The following is a 16,521-nucleotide window of genomic DNA, read 5'->3' as shown; positions in this document are numbered from 1 at the left end:
TTTGGGGTTGGGAACGTGACCCCAAATGGGCCAATCCCAGAGAATTCCAGGATCCAAATCCCAAGGAGGATCCCATGGGATCACCAGGAATTCCAGGATTCCCAAACTGGGAATTTTGGGGCTGGGAACAGGACCCCAAATGGGGCCAATCCCAAGGAATTCCGGGATCCCGATCCTGCTGTTCCCAAGGAGAATCCCATGGGATCATTGGGAATTTTTGGGGTTGGGAATGCGACCCCAAAGCGATCCCACAGAATTCTGGGATCCTGTTCCTGAGGAGGATCCCGTGGGATCACCGGGAATTTTGGGATTCCCAAACTGGGAATTTTTGGGGTCGGGAATATGACCCCAAATGGGGCAAATTCCAGGGAATTCTGGGATCCCAATGCTGACCCTTATGGGGTTTGGGGTCACCTGGGGTTGGGGACACTTGAGGGACACCATTAAAGGGTTTGGGGTCACTGGGGTCAGGGTGGCACTCGAGGATTTGGGGTCACTGGGGACACTCCAGGGACACCAGGGCAGGATTTGGGGTCACCAGGGCGGGGTTTGGGGTCACTGGGGTGGTGGCACTTAAGGGACACCACAGAAGGGTTTGGGGTCACCGGGGTGGTGGCACTGAGGGGACACCACAGAAGGGTTTGGGGTCACCGGGGTGGTGGCACTGAGGGGACACCACAGAAGGGTTTGGGGTCACTGGGGCACTGAGGGGACACCACAGAAGGGTTTGGGGTCACTGGGGTGGTGACACTGAGGGGACACCACAGAAGGGTTTGGGGTCACCGGGGTGGTGGCACTCCAGGACTTGGGGTCCCCTGGGGACAGAGTTTGGGGTCACTGGGGTGGTGGCACTCAGGGGTCAGCAGGGCAGATTTTGGGGTCACTGGGGTTGGGGACATTCGAGGATTTGGGGTTCCCTGGGCCTGGGGACACTCCAGGGACACCAGGGCGGGGTTTGGGGTCACCAGGGCGGGGTTTGGGGTCCCCTGGGTGACATTTGAGGGTTTGGGGTCCCCTGGGAACAGAGTTTGGGGTCACCTGAGCTTGGGGACGCTCAAGGATTTGGGGTCACTTGGGGTGGGGACACTGGAGGGATACCAGGGCAGATTTTGGGGTCACTGGGGTCAGGGTGGCACTCGAAGATTTGGGGTCACTGGGGACAGAGTTTGGGGTCACCTGGACTTGGGGAAACTCGAGGATTTGGGGATTGGGGTTGGGGACACTCCAGGGACACCAGGACAGGATTTGGGGTCACCAGGGTGGGGTTGGGGGTCACTGGGGTGGTGGCACTGAGGGGACACCACAAAAGGGTTTGGGGTCATTGGGGACAGAGTTTGGGGTCACCTGGGACGGTGACATTTGAGGGTTTGGGGTCCCCTGGGGTTGGGGACACTCCAGGGACACCAGGGCAGGGTTTGGGGTCACTGGGGTCAGGGTGGCACTCGAGGATTTGGGGTCACTGGGGTAGTGGCATTTGAGGATTTGGGGTCACTGGGGACAGAGTTTGGGGTCACCGGGGTGGTGGCACTCAGGGGACACCGGGGCAGGGTTTGGGGTCACCTGGGCTGAGGATTGAGGAGATAATTTTGGGGTTTTTGCTGCCACCTCAGGGGGCAAACCTGAGCAGTGTCACCCCAGGGGACAAATCTGAGTGGTGCCACCTCAGGGGACAAATCCGAGTGGTGTCACCTCGGGTGTCACCTCAGGGGACAAATCCGAGTGATGGCACCTGGGGTAGCACCTCAGGTGACAAATCCGAGCAGTACCACCCCAGGTGACAAATCCCGGCGGTGCCACCCCGGGTGCCACCTCAGGGGACAAATCCCAGCGGTGCCACCCCGGGTGCCACCTCATGTGACAAATCCCAGCGGTGCCACCCCAGGTGCCACCTCAGGTGACAAATCCAAGCGGTGCCACCTCAGATGCCACCTCAGGGGACAAATCCCAGCGGTGCCACCCCAGGTGCCACCTCATGTGACAAATCCCAGCGGTGCCACCCCAGGTGCCACCCCAGGTGACAAATCCCAGCGGTGCCACCTCAGGTGACATATCCCAGCGGTGCCACCCCGGGTGCCACCTCAGGGGACATATCCCAGCGGTGCCACCCCAGATGCCACCCCAGGTGCCACATCCCAGCGGTGCCACCCCGGGTGCCAATCCCAGCGGTGTCCCCGGCCCGCGGGCAGGTGGCGATGTCGCCGGAGCGGGGTTGGGGACAGGAAAGAGCCGCGGTGGCGCTTCCTGGTGGCCGCCACACGTGACCAGCCCGGCCCGGTGAGCGGGTTTGGGATCGGGATCGGGGATTTGGGATTTGGGATTTGGGATGGGGATTTGGGATTTGGGATCGGGATTTAGGATGGGGATTTGGGATCGGGATTTAGGATGGGGATTTGGGATGGGGATTTGGAACCGCGGGGATTTGGGATGGGGATTTGGAACCGCGGGGATTTGGGATGGGGATTTGGAACCGCGGGGATTTGGGATGGGGATTTGGGATGGGGATTTGGAACCGCGGGGATTTGGGATCGGCATTTGGGATCGGGATCTGGGATAGGGAATTGGGACCGTGGGGATTTGGGATCGGGATCTGGGATCGGCATTTTGGATCAGCATTTGGGACCGTGGGGATTTGGGATCGGGATCGGGGATTTGGGATGGGGATTTGGGACCGGGGCAGCCCCGCCCCAAATGGGATGGCACAAGGGGTTTGTCCCCAAAGTCCCCGTCCCGGTTTTGTGGCGGTGTCACCACCCCTGGGGGGGGGGGGAAGGGAGGGGTGGGGTGGGAATGGGGCCGGGAATGGGGCCGGGAATGGGGCTGGGATCAGAGTGGGAATAGGGTCAGAAATGGGGCCGGGATTGGGGTGAGAATGGGGCCAGGAATGGGGCCGGGATTGGGGCCGAGATTGGGGTGGGAATGGGACCGGGATTGGGGTGGGAATGGGACCGGGATTGGGGTGGGAATTGGACTGGGATTGGGGCCGGGATTGGGGCGGGAATGGGGCCAGGATTGGGGCGGGAATGGGGCCGGGATTGGGGCCGAGATTGGGGTGGGAATGGGGCCGGGATTGGGGTGGGAATGGGGCCGGGATTGGGGCGGAATGGGGCCGGGATTGGGGCCGAGATTGGGGTGGGAATGGGGCTGGGATTGGGGCGGGAATGGGGCCAGGATTGGGGCGGGAATGGGGCCGGGATTGGGGCGGAATGGGGCCGGGATTGGGGCCGGGGATGGGGCTGGGATCAGAGTGGGAATAGGCTCAGGAATAGGGCCGGGATTAGGGCGAGAATGGGGCCGGGATTGGGGCCGAGATTGGGGTGGGAATGGGGCCGGGAATGGGGCTGGGATCAGAGTGGGAATAGGGTCAGAAATGGGGCCGGGATTGGGGCCGGGGATGTCCCTCCGGGCAGGGCGGGGCTGTCGCGGCCCCACGCGGGGACACCGGGCCCAGGGCTCGGCCACCGGAACCGCCCCACGGCACCGGCAGCGCCTTCCCGGGGCCGGGATCCCCTTCCCGATCCCACAGCCGATCCCAAAATCCCCTTCCAGCCCCACAATCCCCACCCCAATCCCATATCCCAATCCCATATCCCCATCCCACATCCCGATCCCAAATCCCCATCCCAGTCCCAGAATCCCTATTCCAATCCTACATCCCCATCCCAATCCCACATCCGGATCCCAAATCCCTATCCCAGTCCCCATCCCGATCCCAAATCCCCATCCCAGTCCCAGAATCCCTATTCCAATCCTACATCCCCACCCCAGTCCCAGAATCCCCATTCCAATCCTACATCCCTATCCCAATCCCACATCCTGATCCCAAATCCCTATCCCAGTCCCCATCCCAGTCCCAAATCCCCATCCCGGTCCCAGAGTCCCCATCCTGATCCCATATCCTGCTCCCCATCCCTGCATCCCAAATCCCGATCCCACATCTCCACCCCGATCCCAAATTCCCATCCTGATCCCACATCCTGATCCCAAATCCCCATCCCAGTCCCAAATCCCCATCCCGGTCCCACATCCTGATCCCCAGTTCCAGTCCCAAATCCCGGCCCCACTTCCCCATCCTGATCCCACATCCCGATCCCACATCCTGATCCCAAATTCCGATCCCAAATCCCCATCCCGGTCCCCGCATTCCCGGGCACCGCCTCACAGCTCCGCCCTCCCTGTCCCCTCCCTGTCCCCTCCATGTCCCCTCCGTGTCCCCTCCCTGTCCCCTCCCTGTCCCCTCCCTCTCCCCGCTCCCGTCCCCGCCGCGCCCCGCAGGTACCGGGAGGGACCCGGGGACAAACCGGGGACACGGGGGGGGGACCCGGGGACAAACCGGAGCGCCGGCCCGGGGAGAGGGGCCGGGTGCGTTTTTAGGGCGGGGTGGGAAGGGGGTCCCTTGGTTTTGGGGTCACTGCCGGGGGGTTTTGGGGTCGCTGCCAAGGGGGTTTTGGGGTCGCTGCCAAGGGGGTTTTGGGGTCTCAGCCAAGCGGGTTTTGGGGTCGCTGCCAAGGGGGTTTTGGGGTCTCAGCCAAGGGGGTTTTGGGGTCACTGCCGGGGGGTTTTGGGGTCTCAGCCAGAGAGGTTTTGGGGTCGCTGCCAAGAAGGTTTTGGGGTCGCTGCCAAGGGGGTTTTGGGGTCACTGCCGGGGGGTTTTGGGGTCACTGCCAAGCGGGTTTTGGGGTCGCTGCCGCGGGGTTTTGGGGTCTCAGCCAGGGAGATTTTGGGGTTGCTGCAAAGGGGGTTTTGGGGTCTCAGCCAGAGAGGTTTTGGGGTCGCTGCCAAGAGGGTTTTGGGGTTGCTGCAAAGGGGGTTTTGGGGTCGCTGCCAAGGGGGTTTTGGGGTCTCAGCCAGGGAGGTTTTGGGGTCGCTGCCGGGGGGTTTTGGGGTCGCTGCCAAGGGGGTTTTGGGGTCTCAGCCAAGCGGGTTTTGGGGTCGCTGCCAAGGGGGTTTTGGGGTCTCAGCCAAGGGGATTTTGGGGTCTCAGCCAAGGGGGTTTTGGGGTCTCAGCCAGGGAGGTTTTGGGGTCTCAGCCAAGGGGGTTTTGGGGTCGCTGCCAGGGAGGTTTTGGGGTTGCTGCAAAGGGGGTTTTGGGGTCACTGCCGGGAGGGGTGTGGAGGTCTCTGCGGGAGTGTCCCGGCTTTTCCCTGTCACGGCAGGAAGGGGCGGTGGCGATGACGGCACCAAACCCGTTTTACTTTCACTTCCACCGGCGCTCGGGAATCCGAGATTCCGGGAAGATCGAGAGCTCGGGGAGGGTGGGATTGAAGAAGGAGCGAGAGGCGGGACAGCAGAGCCCCGAGCGGGATTTGTAGGTCCGACCCGAAACTTCCTCCATCCCAGGGGCGCATCCCTCCAGATGGAGGCGGAACCGGAGGAAGAAGCGGCACCGGAGCTGCAGCCAGAACCGTGCCCCGCCACCAGCACCCTGGTACCAGCCTCACCTCACCACCACCCCGCGGAGGGCGAGGATGAGGATGAAGATGATGATGATTTCCAATTCCTGCGCTGCGACGGCTGCGGGCAGGACTCGGCGCAGCCGCGGCTGCTGCGCTGCCTGCACACGCTGTGCCCGGCGTGCCTGAGCGACACCAAGCAGTGCCCGCGCTGCCAGGCGGCCGTGCCCGCGCCCGCCGTGGACAACCTGCTCTTCTGCAACCTGCGGAGCCGCCTGCAGCTCTGGCGGCAGATCCGCAGCGCCGGCGGGCCCGGCTGCGGCCGCTGCCGAGCCGAGGCGGCGCTGGTTTGGTGCCAGGAGTGCGAGGAGTTCCTGTGCGGGCGCTGCCTGGAGGAGCACCAGTGGTGGCACAAGAAGAAGGCGCACAGGGTGCGCAGGGTGGAGGAGATGCGGGCGGGATCGGCGCGGCAGTTCCTGGAGGACACGCGCGGCTCCTGCAGCCTCTTCTGCTCCAGCGCCAGCCACCCCGAGGAGAGCCGCGTCTGCAGGTGGGAGCGCCTCGGGACGGACCCCGCTGCGGGCGTGACCCCAAATCTCCTCCTGGCCCCAGATCTAGTCCTGGTACCAAAGCTTGTCCTGGCCCCAAAGCTTGTCCCATCCTGAAACCTCGTCCTGGCCCCAGATCTTGTGCTGGCCCCAGATCTTGTCCTGGCCCCAAATCTTGTCCTGGCCCCAAAGCTTGTCCCATCCTGAAACCTCGTCCTGGCCCCAGATCTTGTCCTGGCCCCTGATCTTGTGCTGGCCCCAAATCTTGTCCTGGCACCAAAGCTTGTCCCATCCTGAAACCTCATCCTGGCCCCAGATCTTGTGCTGGCCCCAAATCTTGTCCTGGCCCCAGATCTTGTGCTGGCCCCAAATCTTGTCCTGGCCCCAAAGCTTGTCCCATCCTGAAACCTCGTCCTGGCCCCAAATCTTGTCCTGGCCCCAAATCTTGTCCTGGTACCAAATCTTGTCCTGGTACCAAATCATGTCCTGGCCCCAAATCTCACCCTGGCCCCAAATCTTGTCCCGTCCTCAAACTTCATCCTGGTCCCAGATCTTGTCCTCACCCCAAATCTTGTCCTGGCACCAAAACTTTGTCCTGGCCCCAAATTTTGTTCTGGCTTCATATCTTGTTCTGGACCCAAATCTTGTCCTGTCCCCAAAACTAATATTGTCCCCAAATCTCATCCTGTCCCCAAATCTCATCCTGTCCCCAAACCTTGTCCCCAAACAGTGCTGTGACCCCAAATCTCATCCTGTCCCAAAATCTCATCCTATCCCCAAACCTTGTCCTGTCCCCAAACCTCGTCCTGCCCCCAAATCTCATCCTGTCCCCAAACCTCGCCCTGCTCCAGGAGGTTTGGGGGTGATGCTTCAGCCTGGAATCCTGTCCCAAAATGTCACACAGTCCCCAGATCTCATCCTGTCCCAAAATGTCACACAGTCCCCAAATCTCATCCTGTACCCGAATCTCATCCAGTACCCAAACCTTATCCTGTACCCAAAATCCCATCCTGTCCCCAAATCCTGTCCTGTCCCCAAATCCTGTCCTGTCCCCAAATCCCCAACTGCTGACTATCACTGACCAGTGACCATCACTCACCCCTGACCACTGACCATCACTGACCATCCCTGACCACTGACCATCACTGACCCTTGACCATCCCTGACCACTGACCATGCCTGACCCCTGACCATCCCTGACCACTGACCATCACTGACCACTGACCATCCCTGACCCCTGACTACTGACCACTGACCATCACTGATCATTGACCATCACTGACCACTGACCATCACTGATCGCTGTCCATTCCTGACTCCTGACCATCCCTGACCACTGACCATCCCTGACCACTGACCATCCCTTGCCCCTGACTACTGACCCCTGACCATCACTGACCACTGACCATCCCTTACCACTGACTATCACTGACCAGTGACCATCCCTGACCAGTGACCATCACTGACCCCTGACTACTGACCACTGACCATCCCTGACCCCTGACCATCCCTGACCACTCTCCATCCCTGACCACTGACCATCCCTGACCATCACTGACCATCACTGACCACTGACCATCCCTGACCATCACTGACCATCACTGACCACTGACCATCCCTGACCATCACTGACCATCACTGACCACTGACCATCCCTGACCATCACTGACCATCACTGACCACTGACCATCCCTGACCATCACTGACCATCACTGACCACTGACCATCCCTGACCATCACTGACCATCACTGACCACTGACCATCACTGATCGCTGTCCATTCCAGACTCCTGACCATCCCTGACCACTGACCATCCATGCCCCTGTGTCCATCCCTGCCCTGTGTCCATCACTGACTGCTGTCTATCACTGACCACTGACCATCACTGACCACTGACCATCCCTGATCTCTGTCCATTCCTGACTCCTAACCATTACTGATCATTGACCATCCCTGACCCCTGACTACTGACCACTGACCATCACTGACCACTGACCATCCCTGACCAGTGACCATCACTGACCACTGACCATCTCTGACCACTGACCATCCCTGACCCCTAACCATCCCTGACCACTGACTACTGACCCCTGACCATCCCTCACCACTGACCATCACTGACCCCTGACCATCCCTGACCCCTGACTACTGACCACTGACCATCACTGATCATTGACCATCCCTGACCACTGACTATCACTGACCAGTGACCATCCCTGACCACTGACCATCCATGCCCCCGTGTCCATCCCTGCCCTGTGTCCATCCCGGGAGCCAATCCCGGTACCCCGCATCCACTCTGCCGTCCCCACCCCTTGTGGCCGCGCTGTCACCCCTCGTGCCACCACCTCTCCCTGACACCCACCGCGTGTCCCCTGGCAGCATCTACTGCCCGCGCTGCGAGCGGGCGCTGTGCTGTCCGTGCGCGCTGCTGGACACCGGCCACGCTCCGTTCCGCGACCTGCGCGCCGAGAGCCGCCGGCGCCAGGACGAGCTGCGCTCGCTGCGCCGCGACATGCGGTGTCTCCGACGTGCCTTTGCGGCGGCCCTGGCGCGGCTGCGGGGCGAGGCGGCCCGGCAGGAGGAGCAGCGGGAGCGGCTGCGGGAGCGCGTCCGCGCCAGCGCCGAGCGGCTGCAGGAGCTGGTGCGCAGCGAGGCCGAGGAGCTGCAGGCGCTGCTGGAGGCGCGGCCGGAGCGCGGTCACCGCGGCGCGCTGGCGGAGGAGCTGCGGGGCGCCGAGGCGACGCTGCTGCGGCTGGAGGCGGCCGAGCGGCTGGTGGACAGGCTGGGCCGCTACGGCGGCGAGCAGGAGCTGATGGACATGCAGCCCTTCGTCAAGGGCGCGCTGCTGGAGCTGCGGCGGCTGCGGCCGCCCGAGCCCCCCAAGCTCCGGGAGCCGGCCGACTTCGCCCAGTGCCGGGCGCGGCTGCGGGCGCTGGTGGAGCGCGTCACGGGGCGGCCAGGTCAGGGATAACGGGATAACGGGATAACGGGATAACGGGATAACGGGATAACGGGATGGGATGGGATGGGATGGGATGGGATGGGATGGGATGGGATAATGGGATGGGATGGGATGGGATGGGATGGGATGGGATGGGATGGGATGGGATAATGGGATGGGATGGGATGGGATGGGATGGGATGGGATGGGATGGGATGGGATGGGATGGGATAATGGGATGGGATGGGATGGGATGGGATGGGATGGGATGGGATGGGATGGGATGGGATGGGATGGGATGGGATGGGATGGGATGGGATGGGATGGGATGGGATGGGATGGGATGGGGAGGGAGCACAGGGCTTGGCTGGCTGCAAAGCGCCCTCTGAGAGCAGGGGCAGCACTGGATTCTTCTTCTTTGTCTTCTCCTTCTTCTCCTTCTCCTTCTCCCTCTCCTTCTCCTTCTCCTTCTCCTTCTCCTTCTCCTTCTCCTTCTCCTTCTCCTTCTCCTTCTCCTTCTCCTTCTCCTTCTCCTTCTCCTTCTCCTTCTCCTTCTCCTTCTCCTTCTCCTTCTCCTTCTCCTTCTCCTTCTCCTTCTCCTTCTCCTTCTCCTTCTCCTTCTCCTTCTCCTTCTCCTTCTCCTTCTCCTTCTCCTTCTCCTTCTCCTTCTCCTTCTCCTTCTCCTTCTCCTTCTCCTTCTCCTCCTTTTTTTTTCTTTTTCACCTTTTTCTTTTTCACCTTTTTCTTTTTCTTTTTCTTTTTCTTTTTCTTTTTCTTTTTCTTTTTCTTTTTCTTTTAATTTTTTTTTAGTTTAAGTTTTAGTTTTCACCTTTTTCTTTCTCTCCTTCTTTCTCCTCTTCCTCCTCCTCCTCCTCTTCCTCCTCCTCCTCCTTCCCCTTCTCCTTGTTCTCCAGCTGCTCTCCCCATTTCCCTGCTCCGGCTCCTCTCCCCGAGCCCGGATTTGCTCCGTGGTTTTTGTGGAGCCCCTCTGGGTGTCCCCAATCCCGGTGGCTCTGGGGACGCTCATTCCCAGCTCTCCGGAGCCTCCCAAGCCCCCGGGGCCACCCCAGTCTGGAGGGAAAGGGTTCAGAGCTGCTGAGCGGGATTTTCCCAGCTCCGGAGTCTCCGGCTCGGGATCTCATCCCTGTTTTCTCCATCCCCAGATGTCCCCGAGGTTGAGGTGGCCCTGGAGAACAACCTGGTGAGATATCGGGGTGCTCCTGCCCCATCCCAAACCTGCACCTCTCCGTTCCCTCCCCATCCCGGTATTCCCGGGCTTTCCTCCCCCACAAATTCCCACATCCCACCAGGCACTATACGGGGAATTCCTTAACCATGGCACCCAGACCCATCCCAAACCCCCCGTGCCTCAGTTTCCCCATTCCCGAGGGTGTTCCCATCCTAACTCCTCGCTCTTCCCGCAGGAAGAGGATCCAGCCCACCCCAAACCCCCCGTGCCTCAGTTTCCCCATTCCCGAGGGTGTTCCCATCCTAACTCCCCGCTCTTCCTGCAGGAAGAGGATCCAGCCCACCCCAAACCCCACAGCGTCTCCCCCAGCCTGGAGGAGATCCACGTGGGGCAGGTGAGGCCCATCCATCCCTTCCAGGGGGGATCCGCTGGGATCCAGGTGTTCCCACCCCAATCCCCATCCCAATCCCACTCCAATCCCATCCCAATCCCACTCCCAATCCCAATCCCATCCCAGTCTCAATTTCCATCGCAATACCATCCCAATCCTACCCCAATCCACATCCCAATCCCAATCCCAATTCTACCCCAATCCAAATTCTACCCCAATCCCAATCCCACCCCAATCCCACCCCAATCCCAATCCCAATCCTTATCCCAATTCCAATCCCAGTCCCAGTCCCGATTCCATCCCAATTCCAATCCCACCCCAATCCCATCCCAAATCTGATCCCACCCTAATGCCAATGCCAATCCCACTCCAGCCCCAATCCTGATCCCATCCCAATCCCATCCCAATCCCGATCCCACCCCAATCCCACCCCAATCCCAATCCCAATCCCACCCCAATCCCACCCCAATCCCAATCCCACTCCAATCCCAATCCCACCCTGATCCCACCCCAACCCCAATCCCACCCCAACCCCATCCCCGATCCCCCCCCGATCCCGATCCCGCTTTTCCAGCCGGTCCCACTGTGCTGCTGGACGTCGCAGCCGCAGCCTGCGGTGGAGCGGGGCAGCCAGGTGTCCCCCAAGATCCTGAAGCTGGAATGCGACCACGAGCCGGGCCCCAGCCATCCCAAATCCCGCTGGGAATTCCCGACGCAGCCCGGCCCCTCGGCGGCACCGCACAACTGCGCCCGCGCCGGCGACGCCGGTGGGCACCGGGAGCGGCCCCGTTCCCGTTATCCCGCGTGTCCCGTCCCTGGGATCCCTCCCTTCTGTGCCCCCATTCCTGGCCTCGGATGGGGATGGTGCAGATCCATGGGATTCAGGGATTCATGGGATGAGGGATCCGTGGGATGAGGGATCCATGGATGGGGGATCCATGGGATGAGGGATCTGTGGGATGAAGGAACCATGGGATGAGGGATCCATGGGGTGAAGGATCTGTGGAATTCATCATCCATGGGATGAGGGATCCATGGAATAAGGGATCCATGGGATGAGGGATCCATGGAATAAGGGATCCATGGGATGAGGGATCTATGGGATGAGGGATCCATGGGATGAGAGATCCATGGAATAAGGGATCCATGGGATGAGGGATCTATTGGATGAGGGCTCCATGGAATGAGGGATCCATGGAATTCAGGATCCTTGGGATGAGGGATCCATGGGATGAAAGATCCATGGGATGAGTGATCCACGGGGTGAGGGAACCACCGGATGAGGAATCATGGAATTCAGGATCTGTGGGGTGAGGGATCCATGGGATGAAGGATCTGTGGGATGAGGGATCCATGGGGTAAGGGATCCATGGGGTGAAGGATCTGTGGAATTCATCATCCATGGGATGAGGGCTCCATGGAATGAGGGATCCATGGAATTCAGGATCCATGGGGTGAGGGATCTGTGGGGTGAGGGATCTGTGGGATGAAGGAACCATGGGATGAGGGATCCATGGAGTGAGGGATCCGTGGGGTGAGGGATCTATGGGATGAGGGATCCATGGGGTGAAGGATCTGTGGAATTCATCATCCATGGGATGAGGGATCCATGGAATAAGGGATCCATGGGATGAAGGATCTGTTGGATGAGGGATCCATGGGGTGAGGGATCCATGGAATTCAGGATCCATGGGATGAGGGATCTATGGGATGAGGGCTCCACGGAATGAGGGATCCATGGGATGGGGGATCTATGGGATGAGGGATCTATGGAATAAGGGATCCATGGGATGAGGGATCCATGGAATAAGGGATCCATGGGATGAGGGATCTATGGGATGAGGGCTCCACGGAATGAGGGATCCATGGAATTCAGGATCCGTGAGGTGAGGGATCCATGGAATTCAGGATCCATGGGCTGAGGGATCCATGGGCTGAGGGATCCATGGGCTGAGGGATCTGTGGGATGAGGGATCCATGGTGTCAGGGATCCACGGGGTGAGGGATCCATGGGATAAAGGAACCATGGGATGAAGGATCCATGGAATTCAGGATCCATGGGATGAGGGATCCATGGGGTGAAGGAACCATAGAATTCAGAATCCATGGAATTCATAATCCATGGGATGAAGGATCCCTGGAATTCAGGATCCACGGAGTCACCGCCATTCCAGGGGTTGGTTCCGAGTGCAAATCTCGGGAACGTTGATCCCGTGGGATCCGGAATTTTTTTGGGATTTCCATTTCAGAGGGCGGCAGCATCATCATCTGCAGCTCAGACGACAGCGACGAGGACACCGTGGTGGTGACGGTGACACCGGAGCCGTGCTGACGTCCCAGTGGATCATCCCGCAATTCCCATTCCCAGAATTCCGCTTGGGCTTTCCTCTTCTTGGCCAATCCCAAATTTATTCCTGGACTGAGCCTCTGGTGTTCCGGAGCGGCCCCAAATCCCCCTCTGGGATCCCCCCCAGCAGTTGGAGCAGGGAATTCCTCGGGATTGGGATTGGGATTAGGATTGGGATTTGGGTCCATTTCCCAATGTAATGAGGGATTAAAATCCCGTTTTTTTAATGCTTCCCCTCAATAAATTTGCTCCAGGATAAATTTCAGCCTTGCTTTTCCCAGTCCATCCTGAGCAGAGGGAAAATCGGGAATTTTGGGATCAAATCTTTCCCTGCTCCCTGCTCCTGGCATCCATCCCAGCGTTTCAGGGATGAGGGAAATCCCAGGGATAAAATTCCCACATTCCGTGGGTGGAGGAGCCTGTTCCAGCCACATTCCCACAAATCCGGGGCTGCCGGGAAAGAGGGAAAGGGAATTCCATTTCCCAGGAAAAGAATGTGGGATTGTCCTGAGGAAAAACAGGGAATGAATTCGGGGCTCTGCTTTTATCCCGGATCCCGGTGGTTTTTTGGGACACCCCAAGGAATATTTCCATGGATTTAATTCCTGGGATTTCTGGGATTTGAGCATTCCTGCCTCAATCCCAGCTGGATTTGGGATGCCCAGATCCAATATTTGGGGTTCCTCACTCCAGGAATGTTTTCCATGGATTAAATTCCTGGATTTGTCCTGGCTGGATTTGGGATTCTCAGATCCAATTTTCAGGGTTCCTCACTCCAGGAATGTTTTCCGTGGATTAAATTCCTGGGGTTTTTGGGATTTGAGTGTTCCTGCCTCAATCCCAGATGGATTTGGGACACCCAGATCCCATTTTTGGGACATGCCAACTCCAGGAATGGTTCCAGGGATGAAATTCCTGGGATTTGACCTGGAATAGTTTTTGGGATTCCCAGATCCTATTTTTGGTGTTCCTCACTCCAAGAATGTTTTCTATGGAATAAATTCCTGGGATTTCTGGGATTTGAGTATTCCTACTTCAATCCCAGATGGATTTGGGATTTCCAGATCCCATTTTTGGGTCATCCCCACTCCAGGAATGTTTCCATGGATGAAATTCCTGGGATTTGACCTGGAATTGTTTTTGGGATTCTCAGATCCCATTTTTGGGCTTTCCCAGCTCCAGAACTGTTTCCATTGATGAAATTCCTGGGATTTGTCCTGGCTGGATTTGGGATTCCCAGATCCAATTTTTGGGGCTCCTCACTCCAGGAATGTTTTCCATGGATTAATTTCCTGGGATTTGTCCTGGCTGGATTTGGGATTCCCAGATCCCATTTTTGGGGTTCCTCACCCCAGGAATGTTTTCCATGGATGAAATTCCTGGGATCTGAGCATTCCATGGATTCCATTCAGATTCCTCGCTCCCAAGGCTGCCCCATCCAGCCCCAAGCCACCAGCCGGGATTGGGATCCCTTTTCCAGCCTTTCCCAGGATTTTGGGGACATGGGGACACCGGCCCATGGAGGTGGCACCTGGCCCTGTCCCCATCACAACCTTTGAGATTCCTGGTTGGAGCTGGGAATTCCGGAATTCCGTGGCATCAAGGGTGTCCCCAAAGGTGACATTGTCCAGGGAATTTGGGGACATGGAGGGACCCACGGAGGTGGCACTGGGTGCCCCATGCAGGTGGCACTGGGTGTCCCACGGAGGTGGCACTGGGTGTCCCATGTAGGTGGCACTGGGTGTCCCATGGAGGTGGCACTGGGTGTCCCCATGCAGGTGGCACTGGGTGTCCCATGCAGGTGGCACTGGGTTTCTCATGGAGGTGACACTGGGTGTCCATGCAGGTGGCACTGGGTGTCCCATGTAGGTGGCACTGGGTGTCCCATGGAGGTGGCACTGGGTGTCCCATGCGGGTGGCACTGGGTGTCCCATGGAGGTGGCCCTGGGTGTCCCATGCGGGTGGCACTGGGTGTCCCATGGAGGTGACACTGGGTGTCCCATGCAGGTGGCACTGGGTGTCCCCGTGGAGGTGACACTGGGTGTCCATGCAGGTGGCACTGGGTGTCCCATGTAGGTGGCACTGGGTGTCCCCGTGGAGGTGACACTGGGTGTCCATGCAGGTGGCACTGGGTGTCCCCACGGAGGTGGCACTGGGTGTCCCATGGAGGTGGCACTGGGTGTCCCATGCAGGTGGCACTGGGTGTCCCCACGGAGGTGGCACTGGGTGTCCCCACGGAGGTGGCACTGGGTGTCCCCATGGAGGTGACACTGTGTGTCCCATGCAGGTGGCACTGGGTGTCCCATGCAGGTGGCACTGGGTGTCCCATGGAGGTGGCACTGGGTGTCCCATGCAGGTGGCACTGTGTGTCCCATGCGGGTGGCACTGGGTGTCCATGCAGGTGGCACTGGGTGTCCCATGGAGGTGGCACTGGGTGTCCCCATGGAGGTGGCACTGGGTGTCCATGCAGGTGGCACTGGGTGTCCCATGCAGGTGGCACTGGGTGTCCCATGCAGGTGGCACTGGGTGTCCCCACGGAGGTGGCACTGGGTGTCCCCACGGAGGTGGCACTGGGTGTCCCATGGGAGTGGCACTGGGTGTCCCATGTAGGTGGCACTGTGTGTCCCATGCAGGTGGCACTGGGTGTCCCATGCAGGTGGCACTGTGTGTCCCATGGGAGTGGCACTGGGTGTCCCCATGGAGGTGGCACTGGGTGTCCCATGGGAGTGGAACTGGGTGTCCCCATGGAGGTGGCACTGGGTGTCCATGCAGGTGGCACTGGGTGTCCCATGGGAGTGGCACTGGGTGTCCCATGGAGGTGGCACTGGGTGTCCCATGGAAGTGGCACTGTGTGTCCCATGGGAGTGGCACTGGGTGTCCCATGGAGGTGGCACTGGGTGTCCCATGCAGGTGGCACTGGGTGTCCATGGAGGTGGCACTGGGTGTCCCATGGAGGTGGCACTGGGTGTCCCATGGAGGTGGCACTGTGTGTCCCATGGAGGTGGCACTGGGTGTCCCATGGGAGTGGCACTGGGTGTCCCATGGAGGTGGCACTGGGTGTCCCATGGAGGTGGCACTGGGTGTCCCATGGGAGTGGCACTGGGTGTCACCATGGAGGTGGCACTGTGTGTCCCATGGGAGTGGCACTGGGTGTCCCATGGAGGTGGCACTGTGTGTCCCATGGGAGTGGCACTGGGTGTCCCATGGAGGTGGCACTGGGTGTCCCATGGGAGTGGCACTGTGTGTCCCATGGAGGTGGCCCTGGGTGTCCCATGCAGGTGACACTGGGTGTCCATGCAGGTGGCCCTGGGTGTCCCATGCAGGTGGCACCGGGTGTCCCATGGAGGTGGCACTGGGTGTCCCATGGAGGTGGCACTGGGTGTCCCCATGGGGGTGGCACTGGGTGTCCCATGGAGGTGGCCCTGGGTGTCCATGCAGGTGGCACCGGGTGGCGGTCGCGGGCGGTGTCGCCGGGCGGGGCTGGCTGTGACGAGGCCGTGCCACCACCAGGTGTCCCCCTTGCACAGCGGCTCGAGGCTGGCGCTGCTCTGGGGACACGGGGGACACTGTGACATGGGGACAGTGACACGGGGACGCTGACACGGGGACACTGTGACACTGACACGGGGACAGTGACATGGGGACACTGACACGGGGACACTGACATGGTGACACTGACATGGGGACACTGACACAGGGATAACGACACGG

The 16,521-nt window shown here is 59.9% G+C and overlaps 1 protein-coding gene across 5 annotated transcripts; it reads left to right on the top strand.

The window, feature by feature from the left end:
• The first annotated feature begins 2,162 nt into the window (after window positions 1–2,162).
• Window positions 2,163–13,070, top strand: PML (PML nuclear body scaffold). Of its 5 annotated transcripts, none has more exons than XM_072933955.1 (7): window positions 2,163–2,274; window positions 5,338–5,940; window positions 8,322–8,902; window positions 10,047–10,084; window positions 10,308–10,466; window positions 11,038–11,230; window positions 12,713–13,070. In XM_072933955.1, the coding sequence occupies exons 2-7, from the start codon at window positions 5,354–5,356 to the stop codon at window positions 12,793–12,795; spliced, it is 1,641 nt and encodes a 546-aa protein (XP_072790056.1). In that variant the 5' UTR covers window positions 2,163–2,274; window positions 5,338–5,353; the 3' UTR covers window positions 12,796–13,070. The 5 variants fall into 5 exon arrangements, with proteins under 5 accessions (XP_072790056.1, XP_072790058.1, XP_072790057.1 ...); XM_072933957.1 differs by lacking the exon at window positions 2,163–2,274 and adding an exon at window positions 3,797–4,272; XM_072933956.1 differs by lacking the exon at window positions 2,163–2,274 and adding an exon at window positions 3,797–4,359.
• Window positions 13,071–16,521: the final 3,451 nt, after the last annotated feature.

The sequence above is a fragment of the Taeniopygia guttata genome, chromosome 10 (assembly GCF_048771995.1).
Source record: "Taeniopygia guttata chromosome 10, bTaeGut7.mat, whole genome shotgun sequence".
NCBI lineage: Eukaryota > Metazoa > Chordata > Aves > Passeriformes > Estrildidae > Taeniopygia > Taeniopygia guttata.
This window is presented reverse-complemented; position numbering and strand designations above follow the sequence as displayed.